Here is a 13,242-nt window from a genome sequence, read left to right as displayed (position 1 = left end):
TTAGGATAGAATTTTTGCGGCATTTGAAGACCTTTTTCCAGATTATGTTTAAAATTGAAACTAAGCCATGTGGTGAAGAACTCAAGGGCGGGGATAAAGTACTGATGACCTGTGTTGGCACTGGCTTCTCCAACCTTAGCAAGACCCTCAAGTGATAACTGTCACAAGATAAGGCCCCAGTACCTACAGACAAAGCAGAAACTGCCAAGGACACCAGTGGGACTAAGTCCAAATCTATTCATCCCGGACAAGAAAGCTGCTTATATTAAGGACTTGCTTAATTTTCCATTTATAGAAGAATCTATATACAAATAAAAGACATCTCTGAATCATGTGGTTTTCAGCCATTTCTCCAGTGGCATGGATATTCCTCAGTAGGGTCAGTCATTGTAAGAGCTCCCTGGGCTTACCTGGAGGGAGAGTATGCCTTTAGGCCACAGTTGACTTGCTGGAACAGTATCACAGCTGCTTTTGGCATGCTTCCTCAGACTACATCCCTGGGTTATGTCATGTGGCTGTTTTCCTGTGGACTAATCTGTAGTCACTGTTCTTTCTGCAAGGACTTAACCTCTTTGCACCTCAGTTTCTTTCTTTTTTTTTTTTTTGAGACAGAGCCTCAAGCTGTTGCCCTGGGTAGAGTGCTGTGGCATCATAGCTCACAGCAACCTCGAACTCCTGGGCCCAAGCAAGTCTCCTGTCTCTGCCTCCCAAGCAGCTGGGACTACGGCACCCGCCACAACAGCCGGCTATTTTTTGATTGCAGCTGTCATTGTTGTTTGGTGGGCCCGGGTTGGATTCGAACCCGCCAGCTCAGTTGTATGTGGCTGGCGCCTTAGCCACTTGAGCCACAGGTGCTGAGCCAAGCCTCAGTTTCTGTTGTAGGGATTAAATGAGTTAATCGACGTGGAAGTTTTTTATGAATTGTAAATGCAGTGTCATGCAAAGGTCGGAATTGGTATGTTAGACTGTGATCTCTTGTCTTGTGAATGGATTGCTGTCATGAACACTTTTTTTTTTTTTTTTGTAGAGACAGAGTCTCACTGTACCGCCCTCGGTAGAGTGCCATGGCATCACACAGCTCACAGCAACCTCCAACTCCTGGGCTTAAGCAATTCTCTTGCCTCAGCCTCCCGAGCAGCTGGGACTACAGGCGCCCGCCACAACGCCTGGCTATTTTTTTTTTTTGTTGTTGTTGTTGTTGCAGTTGGGCTGGGACCGGGTTTGAACCCGCCACCCTCAGTGTATGGGGCCGGCGCCTTACCGACTGAGCCACAGGCGCCGCCCTGGATTGCTGTCATGAACACAGATACTGACGCTTATCGGGTTCATTGTATGGATATATGAGAAATGGCCAACTATAGAGGGCAGGGGTCCAGCTAAAGTTATTGGATGTTTTCTGTATTCCAGGTGTGTGCTATAGATTTTGTTTTATTCTCACAATAGCCCTATAATGTAAATTTTTATCTCCATAAGAACATTCAAAACAGATGTTTTGTTCCTTTGAAATTTATATTGTAAAGACCTTAGATCTCCTGATTTAAAGACACAGATGTAATGGAATCAAGATCTGGAATTTTACCCTACTTGTATGTTAATAAGTTAGATTATTACTCTTTTAGTGAGGGTACTGTGTCAGACACAAAGAATTTTTATGTGTACTCAGCATAGCACTATTCTTGTTTATATTGGTTTCTCCTGGCTCCCATGTCCCACAGTAGATGTAGAGGGGCCCACGTAGATGCCATAATGTAATACGTTTGCATCGCAGATAAGTAACACATGTTTTGGGGGACTCCACCTCTTCTGTGCAAGCCTGCTCTTTTTCCCACATGGAGGTGTTACTTCATCCCTCAAGATTGCTTGCTGTAAACACTGTTTTAAAAAAGAACTCAGATACTGGGCCCTGTGGTGGGTGCCTATAGTTCCAGCTACTCGGGAGGCTGAGACAAGAGAATCACCTAAGCCCAAGAGCTTGAGGTTGCTGTGAGCTGTGATGCCATGGCACTCTACCGAGGGCGACAAAGTGAGACTGTCTCTAAAAAAAAAAAAACTCAGATAAAGGCCCACCCAGCAAGCAAGAATGTGTGGGAATACTCAGGACCTGTGGTAGATTCCTCTACCAACTAGTAGAATCTTTATTCGGTGTGTGTATTGGCTTGGATTTAGTAGAAGAGGAAAAAATGTAATTCTTTCTACTAGGATTGCAGATGGTATCCTCCCTCTTGGGTGGATTTTTGAAGCAAGGAAAGGTCTTTGCTTCATCAGTCCCTCTTGATACTCTTTAATTTCTCGGTGAAAAGGGCTAGGGGAAGACTGTGCTCTGATGACAGGGTATGGGAGGAATGCCAGGACATTCTGTACTGGTGCCCTCTGCTAAGAGTTTTACGTGTTGGTGTTCTGTCAGGTATAGCAAATGCCTACAAACTTAGCACCTTAAAACAATGCCCATTTATCATTTCACAGCTCTGTGGGCAAACATCCAGGCAGGCATGGTTGGGTTCTCTGCTCAGAGTCTCACAAGATGATGTCAAGGTGTCAGCTGGGCTGGGCTCTCCAGTAAAGGCTCTGGGAAAGAATGTGCTTCCAGCTTGTTCAGGTTGTTGGCAGAATTTAGGGTGTAGGACTGAAGTCACCGAAGTCCTTGCTGGCTGTCAGCTGCAGACAACTCTCAGCTTATTGATAATCCCCACATTCCTGGGCAGTGCCTGTGGCTCAGTGGGTAGGGAGCTGACCCCATATACCAAGGGTGACGGGTTCAAACCCAGCCCCGGCCAAATTGCAGCAACAACAACAAAAAATAAAATAGCTGGGTGTTGTGTCAGGCGCCTGTGGTCCCATCTACTCAGGAGGCTGAGGCAAGAGAATCGCCTAAGCCCAGGAGTTGGAGGTTGCTGTGAGCTGTGATGCCATGGTACACTATTGAGGGCGATAAAGTGAGACTCTGTCTCTAAAAAAAGTAATAATTCTCACATTCCTGTGCACTTGGTTCCTGCTATCCTCAGCCAATAATCCTGTTGCTTAAAATTTGACTTCCTCTTATGCTGGCAGTTAGAGAAAGCATTGCTTTTAAACACCTGGATAATCTCTCTATCTTAAGATCAGCTGATTACAGCAGTACCTAGATTTTGTTTGAATAACCAAGGACTGGGAATTATGAGTGGCCATCTTAGAATTCTGCCTACCACATACACTGCAATCTTATTAAGTGCAGCTGACATTTGAACCCAGATCTGCCTATATAGAACTGAGATCTGGAACTAAGGGGCCACTTTATTTGTTTATTCTACCTCCCCAAATTAGGAGAATGGCCACGTTGCTTTGGACATCAAATACTGTATGGCAGGGGACTCCTCTCCCTTGGTTCAAGCTCTGAAAATGGTACTGTTAGTGAATTTAGGGTGTTATGAAGAGGCAGATTATTGCAAGCAGTAGAGGGGACATGTGCTCCTGACTGCTGCAAACATGCATGTGTCTGGTGGGGTTCCAGCCCTCTATTTGACACAGCTACTTCTGGAACTGGCAGTAGTGGTGATGATTGCCAAAAGGAGGAATAATAATAATAATGATGTTTATTTAAACAGCCTGCTTCTAGCCCCTTCTCAGATGCCCAAGAATACTATTCATTGGGCAGGAGTCTAGTGGCTGGTACATTTTAGAGACCATTCAACTCCTGCACTCTCTGCCTTGTTCTTAGCTTAGCTCCCGGTCAGTCCTATTGCTCCCTGGGGTAGTTTGCAGAGAGATTCCAGCATTTGGGGGCTTGGTTTTCTGTCATGGTCTGTCTGCTCCTTGCTGGCAGACCGTTCTGAGTTACAGCAGCAGTTGCCCAGGGGGACTAGCGAGTTTTATAGGCAGGTCCACCCGCGGACTTTGGCACAATTGCTGTCTTTGTCTTTCTGGTAGGCCCTGCTGAAACACCATCCAATGACATTCTGCACAAACATTCTGCAGCCTTCTTCTGCCGCATTACCACTCTCGTCAGGACAGTTGCTAAGGGGGAAAGGGAGCTGGTGTACAGCGGCACGACAGGCTGACTGGGAAAGGGCAGTATGAGGACCTGCTGACATCCAAATTGCCCTCACAGGCAGCCAACCCTCCAGGTTCTTTATTTTTTAAAATCATTTCCAATAAAAAGTGGTGAAGAGTAGCTAATTACAGACTCCAACTTAAAAAGACAAAACACTTGAATTGCACCATGGTGCCTGTCCACACTGTTCTACAATGAAAGGCCGTGAGGTGGCTGTTTTTTGTTAGGTGTCTGTGGTGGAGGCTGCTGGGTGAAGCAAATGTTGGCAGTTTGTTTTATGGTCACAGTAACAGAGCTGAGGGTGCTAAAGGGCGGGAAGGAGTAGAGGAGACTTGAAACAATTGGTGGAATTACAGTAATGGTGACACTGAACACCAGCGAAACAGGAATCCCAAGGCTTTGGCAGGTCCTGAAGTGAGGGTGAGAGTCACTGAGGTGAAGTAGGGATCAGGGTCAACTGAAGAGGTGGATTGGGGGCTTGGTGAGGAGAGTGGGGATCAGGCGGTGCAGTCCCATTGACCACACATTTGGCACTGTGCTGGAGACCTGTGGATGTACGAGTGGGCGTTTTTGGCCAGTCTGATGAGTGGTGATGTAGCACCAGGGCACAAGCACAGCCTGAGTCCCCCATTGCTCTCACCCAGCTGCGGAGCAGATGGGGAGTAACTTGCACTCAGAGTCTCTGTGTGTTGGCAGCTCTGGTTGCTCTTTAATGAGTGCCTAAAAGGTAATGGTAATGTCAATATGCAGTGGGGCCTTTCTGTCCTTTTGCTGGCCACATCTAAGGGGCCACTTGAGTTGAACACTTTATCAGGGTTTGGCATCTTATGGAGCCCAAGCCACATCACTCCTTTACTGAAGCAAATAGAAGCTGTCATTTTGTTGAGGGTGCTGGGTGTGGGGCAGCTCTACTTCCTTGTCACATTTGGCCCATACCTGGCAGATCATCTGTCTTCCAACCCCATAGCACAGGCCTTAGGTCAGCACCTATTTTAAAACATCCTAGGCCATGCATTGTGGCTCACACCTGTAATCCTAGCACTTCTGGAGGCTAAAGTGGGATCTCTTGAGCTCAGGAGTTGATCAGCCTGAGCAAGAGCGAGGATCATCTTTTAAGATTTTGTATGGCCACCCATCTCTACTATAAACAAAAATTAGCCAGGCACAGTGACATGTGTCTGTAGTTCCTGCTATTCACGAGGCTGAGGCAGGAGTATTGCTTGAACCCAGGAGTTTGAGGTTGCTGTGCGCTAGGCTGATGCCATGGCAGTCTAGCCAGAGGGACAGAGGAAGACTCCATTTCAGAAGCAAAGCATCCTAGAGGTTTCTAATTTGAATTTCTCTGAAGGCTCAAGACATTCTTTATTCCTCTGATTCCTCCTCATTCCCAGCCTTGTAAAGAGCATCGCATTCAGAGATTGATTAATTTGTTAATAATTTCTCTCTGCTACAATTTGGGAAATGATATATTCAAATCAACAATGGTAGGTGAATTTAGAGAAATCAGAGGTCGACTTAATGACCAAAGGTAATGCACCAGCTCAGTAATAACATGTGGTGCCTTCCTGAGTTTGTTCTTCTTTGAGCCCCTGTCGTACCTGAGCTTTGGTAGAGAGGTGGCCTCACTGGTGGCCATCTGGGTAGCTGGTTTCCCATCTTTGGGAACAAATGATGCCCCACACGGTAGGGGGAGCTTTCTCTTCCAGCAACCTCTGAATTGTAGCCACCTGGAAACTCTTTGTAATCTTCAAGGAAGAATGTTCATGGGGACCACATGTTTTGAAATGGTGCTGGGCTTCATTTGTGGTAGATGACCTCAGGCTTTGTAAGTGTTGTGTGCACTCGATTCCTGGACCCTCCTGCTTGCTTCTGTCTCTGTACTAAGCTCTGTTTAGACCACTCTGCTCTTTTACCCCTTAGGCAATTAAAGGCATTGTGTCTGAGATCTATAAGCTTTGAAGGACCTATGAAAATGCTTCCAAGAAAGCAATTTAACCTGCTTCCAGGTTAAAAAAAAAAAAAAAATACTGGCTGCAAATTATGCAAAGAGCAAAAATATCTACAAAATGAAATGCTTCCCAGCTTGTTAAAATATTGAAGACAATACAGGTGAGACTTATAATTTCTGATTTTAGTGTATGAGCCGCTGAGATGAGCAGTTCTGTAGAATTTCTAGGCACACACATTGACCTTGATCGATTGCCAAGGAATCATAGCTGATGGTGCTAAAGGAGTTGCTGATCACCAACCATTTAAAAGGCAAAATTATAAATAGCCTTTTATAGATTTTTTTTTTATTTTTTTGTGGTTTTTGGCCGAGGCTGGGTTTGAACCCGCCACCTCTGGCATATGGGACCGGCGCCCCACTCCTTGAGCCACAGGCGCTGCCCCCTTTTATAGATTTTAATATGTGTGGTTCAATAATACTCTCGTGAGAGGCCTAGAAAGTAGAACTGTCCAGTTCTCTCCTCTGACAGAGCTGCTTCCTCAGTCTTAAGGCCTCAGGGAGCCGTGACCCCTGCAGTCCCCCCACTGCAACATATTCTCAGAGTCCTCTCCATCCCTTCCTCTTAGTACTCACATGGTTAGTTGTTTAATTCTCCTCACATTTAACCTATGGTGATGAGGACTGGGGTCATCTTTTAAGATTTTGTATGGCCACGATGTTAAAGAGTTTTTTTTTTTGTTTTTTTTTTTGTAGAGACAGAGTCTCACTTTATCGCCCTCAGTAGTGTACCGTGGCATCACAGCTCACAGCAACCTCCAACTCCTGGGCTTAGGCGATTCTCTTGCCTCAGCCTCCCGAGTAGCTGGGACTACAGGCACCTGCCACAACGCCCGGCTATTTTTTTGTTGCAGTTCAGCCAGGGCCGGGTTTGAACCCACCACCCTTGGTATATGGGGCCGGCGCCCTACCGACTGAGCCACAGGCGCCGCCCAAGAGTTTTTTTTTTTTTTTTAATTTATTAGAAGAGGTTTTGGTTTCTCTTTTAAAAATAAGTAAATGAGGGCGGTGCCTGTGGCTCAGTGAGTAGGGCACCAGCCCCATATACCAAGGGCAGCGGGTTTGAACCTGGCCCCGGCCAAACTGCAACAACAACAAAAATAGCCTGGCATTGTGGCGGGCGCCTGTAGTCCAAGCTACTCGGGAGGCTGAGGCAAGAGGATCGCCTAAACCCAGGAGTTGGAGGTTGTGGTGAGCTGTGTGATGCCACGGCACTCTACTGAGGGCGATAAAGTGAGACTCTGTCTCTACAAACAAACAAACAAACAAATAAAAATAAGTAAATGAAAGCAGAATGGTTTCTTGAATTTCTGCAGAGCATCGTAGAAGTAACACAGGCATGGGAATTAAACATACATTTGAAATCTGTGTCTGTCACTGGACTGGTCCTCCATCCTTGTGGCCCTTAGTTTCCTATTGGAAAGTGGGAATTACCTACCTCATGCCCGTGCTGGTGTTGAGAGGACTTGTTAAACATAGTGACTGTGATTACGATTTTCTTTAGTTGTTCAGTTGTCCTTGGTGAAGATTCAAAGTAGCCTTCCACCCAACAGGTTCATGTCAACATGAGTCACAGAGTTTATCTTTACATCTAGTACTTGGATGTACTGAGCTGGAAGACCAGGGACAAGCTGTGGCACCTGCGTGTGGGTTGAGGTTAAAGTGCCCCATGACAAATGTTATAAGAGTAAATTCACTGTGATCTAGAGTGCCAGGATCTACTACCCATTAGGGGCAGAGCAAAAAAAGCCTGTGTGGCCTCAGGCTGTTAAATGCTAGAGGTTATGTGTACACCAAACCAAGCTGACTTGTAAAGAACTCCATCCTTTTCCTCTTCTCCAAGAGATGGAAAGAATCATAATCTCTAACTGGGAATTCTGAAATTTTGTATGTCAGTTTACTTTTCCTGTAGCCAGTCTGGGGCTACATAGAACATCATATAATCGAAAAAGTCAGACAAGCTTAAGGTTCTGGTCTTAGGTCTTCTGAGTAAGGCCTGCCTTGGAGCAAATTACTCAACTGTAGTTTTGTTAAGATTTTGAACAAAACCTATTACAATAGGCTATGAAGATTAAGCATGTATATGTCATGGTCGTTGGCAGTACTAGGCATCAACCAACTACGAGTTGCCAGCTTGACTGATGGTATAGTGAAAGACTAGACATATTATGAAAAGGATATGAAAGTCATTTTAACTTGGGTAGGTCCTAAGGCACTAAATTGGGTATAATGCAGTTGTAAATGAGAAATTGAAAAAAACTCACTCAAACAAAAGAATCTATAGGCTCTTATAACTAACAAGTTTAGTAGTGCATTTGGCTTCAGGCAAAGCTGAATTTAGGGGCTCGAATAATGCCACCAGAATTTCAACTCTCTTCTGTCTGTCAGCTCTGCTTTCTTTGGTGGTGTTTCCCTTTTCCAGCATTGTCTTTAATACGCTGTCCTCTTGGCAACCCTAATGGACAGATTCTTTCTACCAAATACTTAAATTTTTTTTTTCTTAAATCCCTCAGAGGTTAGGTTTAGGGTTGGGATTGGGGTTAGGGTTAGAGTTAAGGGTTAGAATGTGATAGCTCACACCGTAATCTTAGCACTTTGGTGGTTGAGGCAGGAGGATTGCTTGAAGCCAGGAGTTCAAGACCAGCCCGAGCAGGAATGAGACCCCTTCTCTACAAAAAAAAAAAAAAAAAAATAGAAAAATTAGCCAGGGGTGGAGGCACATGCCAGTATTTCCAGCTACTCAGAAGGCTGAGGAAGGAGGATCACTTGAGCCCAGGACTGTGAGGTTGCAATGAACTATGATGACACCACTGGCCTCCAGGCCAGGCAACAGAGCAAGGGAACTAACTTGTCTCAAGACAAACAAACAACAACAGCAGCATCAAAAAACAACCCTGCAGAATTGTGTCTCTCTTTGCTGAATACAGAGTTCTCTGATCAAATCTGTTCTCCATTAGATTCTCTTTTGTGGAGTGCTAATGATGTCAGCCTCACCCAGATGTGTGCACTAAGAAGAAGAAGAAGAAGTGATTTTCAATCCAAATGCTGTTACAAAAAAGAAAATTGATACTGGAGAGGCAGTATCAATTACTACAGTCCACTATAGCTTGTATTGCCTACTTCCCTGAATATTCGCAGTACTGCCTGCCCACCACCAACTTTCAAGACCCAGAATCTTACAGCATCATGGAATAGAATGGGGTAGACAAGAATGAATTCAGTTTAACAAATGAGGCCCAGCAAAGGAGGATCATTGTACCCAGAAGACCAAAGTTAACAGAGATGGTGGGCAAACACTTCTCATTTTAGCCATTTTAACCAGTATGGAGGAAGGGGAGGAACACCCAGATGATAATCCAGAGGGAAGATGTGGTAATGACCATTTCTGGGTGTGGGAGTGGCATGTGGGGTGTGGGTCAGGAGGAGGGCTGGGGACCCAAATTAAAGAAAAATGTCAGTTGGTGTTCTCTTTCCTGGTTCTGCCATTCCTAACCTCTGGAGAGATTCAGCAGTGGGGTAAGAAGACCAGGGCTTTTTTCCATTGCCTGGAATATGATAGTTATACGAATGACAACAATTAAAAGAGCTACCTGAAGAGTAATGAAGACACAACAAACCTGTGACAGGGGACTGGGGTGGGAGAACCAGAGGGGCTGCCCTTATTTCCTAATAATTTGTGCTATTTTGTTTTTATGGTTATAAATGTATACACATACAAATATATTTGCATATGTATATGTGTTGTTTTATGTTAAGAATCTTAGGTACAACTCCTGTAATTTCCCATCAACTCCAAGTCAAATAAAGATTAGGAATCTGTTCTTCCAAAAAAAAAAAAAAAAATCTCCTTACTTGGGATGTGGCAGGAGGCTTGGAAGCAGACGCAGCAGTTGGAGGGAGAGCTGTTAGGAGGCTGACAAGTGGTGTTGACCCTTGCACATTACCTATCTTCCAGGGCTGGCAGCAGGATTCTGCATCTGAGCACTGTGCTGAGACTCCAAATTAGGGTTTTCTTGAGGTCCAACGTAGTGGTTCCCAGAACATATTCCCTGGTACACTAGCATCATGGGGTGCTTTCCCTGAAAAAGGGTTTAATAGAACTTTAGAAAATGCCAGTCTCTATCCCTGGCTTGAAGAATCACATTGTATATTAATGTAGCAAAAGCTCTACCAGGTCCTGCAGTTGAAACTGTTTAACTTAGTTACTTTTCAAACTCATTTAACCATGGTACTCTCCCTACCCTGGAAGGGGAGGAAGGAAAGACAGAAAAATATTAATTTCATGTAGTGTTCTGGGGGCTCTGGGTCTAGTAGGATATTTTAGGAATAGAAATAATAAGACTGAGGCAATGGAGCTTGGAGTGATAATTGGGAATGGGGAGAGAGCCTGGGCTAAGCCCCTGCCTTGAATTGCTTCCACCCTTGTTCTTCTCTTAATGAGCTTTCCAGAAAAGAGCCTGACTGATCCTCTCTAAGTGTCTTCTTCAAAATGTAGAGTTTATGTGAGTCCTTTTAAAAGCTGTTGCTCCCATGTGCCCAGGATAAATATTGCGGCTCTTGACTTCCTGAGTGATTGCTGTTGGTAGTCCTGAGTTTTGTCTTTTGGGAGTGCAGAAGATGAATTCCCTGCTTAACTACTTGAGAGGAAGAATAGTGAGAGAGGAAGTGGAAAACAACCTTGGATGGAAGGTGTGGTGATGACCTTTGTTAACAATGCTGAGAAAGCAGTTTTGGCAAAATAAGGGGCCTACAGGGAGAATAGGAGTGGGTCATCTGCTCCCACTTAGGGGGACTGGCCTGCTTGTGTGATCTGTTTGCCAGCAATTTGTGTGCCCTAGAGGACCGTCTGAACACATTACACGCCTTGTATGTCTCGTGGGACTGTCTTCCACATGTGGAGAACTCTTACTATGAATAATATACAAATGCACTTTAAAGCATTGTTGAATTCATTCTTATTTCATTGTGTTCCTAGTCAGTCAACAGATTCTATTATCATATATAAACAGGTCTGAAAATTTTAGATGTTTGTTTATTTATTTATTTTGAGGCAGAGTCTTACTCTGTCACCCTGGGTGGAGTGCCGTGGTGTCATAGCTCACAGCAACCTAAAACTCCTGGGCTCAAGAGATTCTCTTGCCTCAGCCTCCTGAATAGCTGAGACTACAGGTGCCCCCCACAACATCCAGCTAGTTTTTCTATTTTTAGTAGAGATGGGGGTCTCAGTCTTGCTTAGGCTAGTCTCCAATTCCTGAGCTCAAGCAATCCATCAGCCTCCCAGAGTGGTGGGATTATAGGTGTGAGTTACTGCACCCGGCCAATTTTTGGCATTTAAAAAGGGTTCTTGTGGTTTCTTGAAAGGTTATAAGGATGTATATTGTGCAGTGAAACTTCCCATACCACATGGACTGAGGGTAGGAGAGGTGATTCCCCAAGGAAAATAGGGTTTCCAGTGCCAAAAGACAAGGATGTGGATGCAGGGCAGGCCAAGACAACAGGCATTTTCTATAGACATGTGCCTCTAGCCCCTGAACACTCAGCACTCAGCAGCTTAAATTCCTTTAAGGAACATTCAAGACACTCCCCTAACAGAGTTCTAATTTTCTCTGTTCTACTACATTATAGACTGGCTCTCTGGTCATCTTCTGCTCCTTATTCCAACTCTATGTTTACCTGGTGAGGAAGGTGGAGAGCAGAGGGTCTTGGCCCAGGTTATTAACTAGGATACAGAAGGGTTCAGACCAATCTTGGTCCCAGACTACTGGCTACTGCAACCAAAGAGCACTGCCGACCCTGGCACTCCTGGGCAGCCCGGCATGCTTGTCTCATGACCCTGCCAGGTTCTTCTAGGACCCAAAGTTGGTATGGACTGTAGGTGCACCATGAGCTCTCTGGGCTCTGGAAATGTCTATGTTGGCCACTGTTATGGTCTGAATGTTTTTGTCCTCACCAAATTCATATCTTGAAATCCTAACCCTTAAGTGGTGGGATTAGGAAGTGAGGTCTTTGGAGAGTGATTAACTCTTGTCTGGAGGGTACAGCTCTCATGAGTGGGATGGGTGTATAAACAGGAGACCCTACAGAGACCTTGTGCCCCTTCCACTCTGAACCAGACACTCAATTTATTGGCACTTTGATCTTGGACTTTCCAGCCTTTAGAACTGTAAGACATAATTTTCTATTGTTTGTAAGCCACTTAATTTATGGTGTGTTATTTCAGCAGCCTGCACAGACTTTCAAACAGCCTGAGGTGATCACACCCTACTCAAGCCTGTGCAGAGGATGCTCAGAATACATGTATTGATTTAGGTAAGAGAATGCTAAGTCCTCCCCAGAAGTAATCATCTATATTAGAAGGATAAACTAAGCCATTAATAGGAATAGCATAGGCCTGTGAACTTGAGAAGGGACTTGCACTTTTTGCTTATCTATTTTTCCATTGCTGTAATTATTTAGAGGGAGGCCCTGAGCCATTGTGGGATGTCTCAGGGAGTCACACTTGCCCCTAAATATGAAGTGTGAGGAAGACTGGCCAAGTGCCTCCAGTGGGGAGTTAAGTGGGAGCTGGAGGGGGTGGGGAGAGTTGGAGAGAAGAGTCAGGACGCAAATACGAGGTAGCCACCGACCCAGGAAAGTTAAGGCCTTTAGAGGATGAGGACTTTTTCTCTCAGTGGCACTGGCCCTGCTAGGCAGTGACACGTGCTCTGCACTGCACCTAACATTGTGAAGACCCTGTTGACCGATGGGCACGATGATTACTGACCTGGCCACCTCCCTTCTGGGCAGTTGTATAAGGCACAAGAGAAAAAACAGTCACTCAAATAGCCACACCTAGATTTTGACCTAAAAGGGAATTTTCCAGTTCTTTGTCTAAGCTTCACTCCAAATAACTTCAGGCTTATTTCAATCATCAAATCTGTGCTGAAACATAAAGATTTCCATTGCTGAGGACATCAAAGAGGATAAAGTTGTACCTTAAAGTCAACAGAGGGTTTCCTAAACATTTATGTAACAGAGGCCTCCTCTGTTAAAATAAGGATTCCACCTTCCTGGGTGATCTCTTAGAGGCAGATGCTGCTCCTGTGCAGGAGTCACCCTTCACGCTGTTGACCTGAAAACAGGCGGTGGCCCCAACTGTGCTCAGGGCTCCCCTTCTTGCTTCTCTCTCCCTCTGCTGACGGCTTCCCAGAGGGGCCTGGATAGAGTCCCA

The 13,242-nt window shown here is 45.1% G+C and overlaps 1 protein-coding gene across 6 annotated transcripts in view; it reads left to right on the top strand.

Moving 5' to 3' along the window:
- RCL1 (RNA terminal phosphate cyclase like 1) overlaps positions 1-13,242 on the top strand; it is a 105,360-nt gene that overhangs the window by 65,791 nt on the left and 26,327 nt on the right. Inside the window, exon 10 of one of the 6 annotated variants that reach the window (XR_008376456.1) lies at positions 5-141. The exons of 3 other annotated variants lie outside the window; for them this stretch is intronic. Coding sequence is in view for 1 of the 3 variants with exons in the window: in XM_053573609.1 (XP_053429584.1) it covers positions 5-155 (151 nt within the window). In the remaining 2 variants the exon portion in view is untranslated. Of the gene's footprint in view, positions 1-4; positions 330-13,242 lie in introns of those variants that run through there. 2 more of the 6 variants (XR_008376459.1, XM_053573609.1) reach the window with 2 other exon arrangements.

This window comes from Nycticebus coucang, chromosome 2, assembly GCF_027406575.1.
Source record: "Nycticebus coucang isolate mNycCou1 chromosome 2, mNycCou1.pri, whole genome shotgun sequence".
Classification (NCBI taxonomy): domain Eukaryota; kingdom Metazoa; phylum Chordata; class Mammalia; order Primates; family Lorisidae; genus Nycticebus; species Nycticebus coucang.
This window is presented reverse-complemented; position numbering and strand designations above follow the sequence as displayed.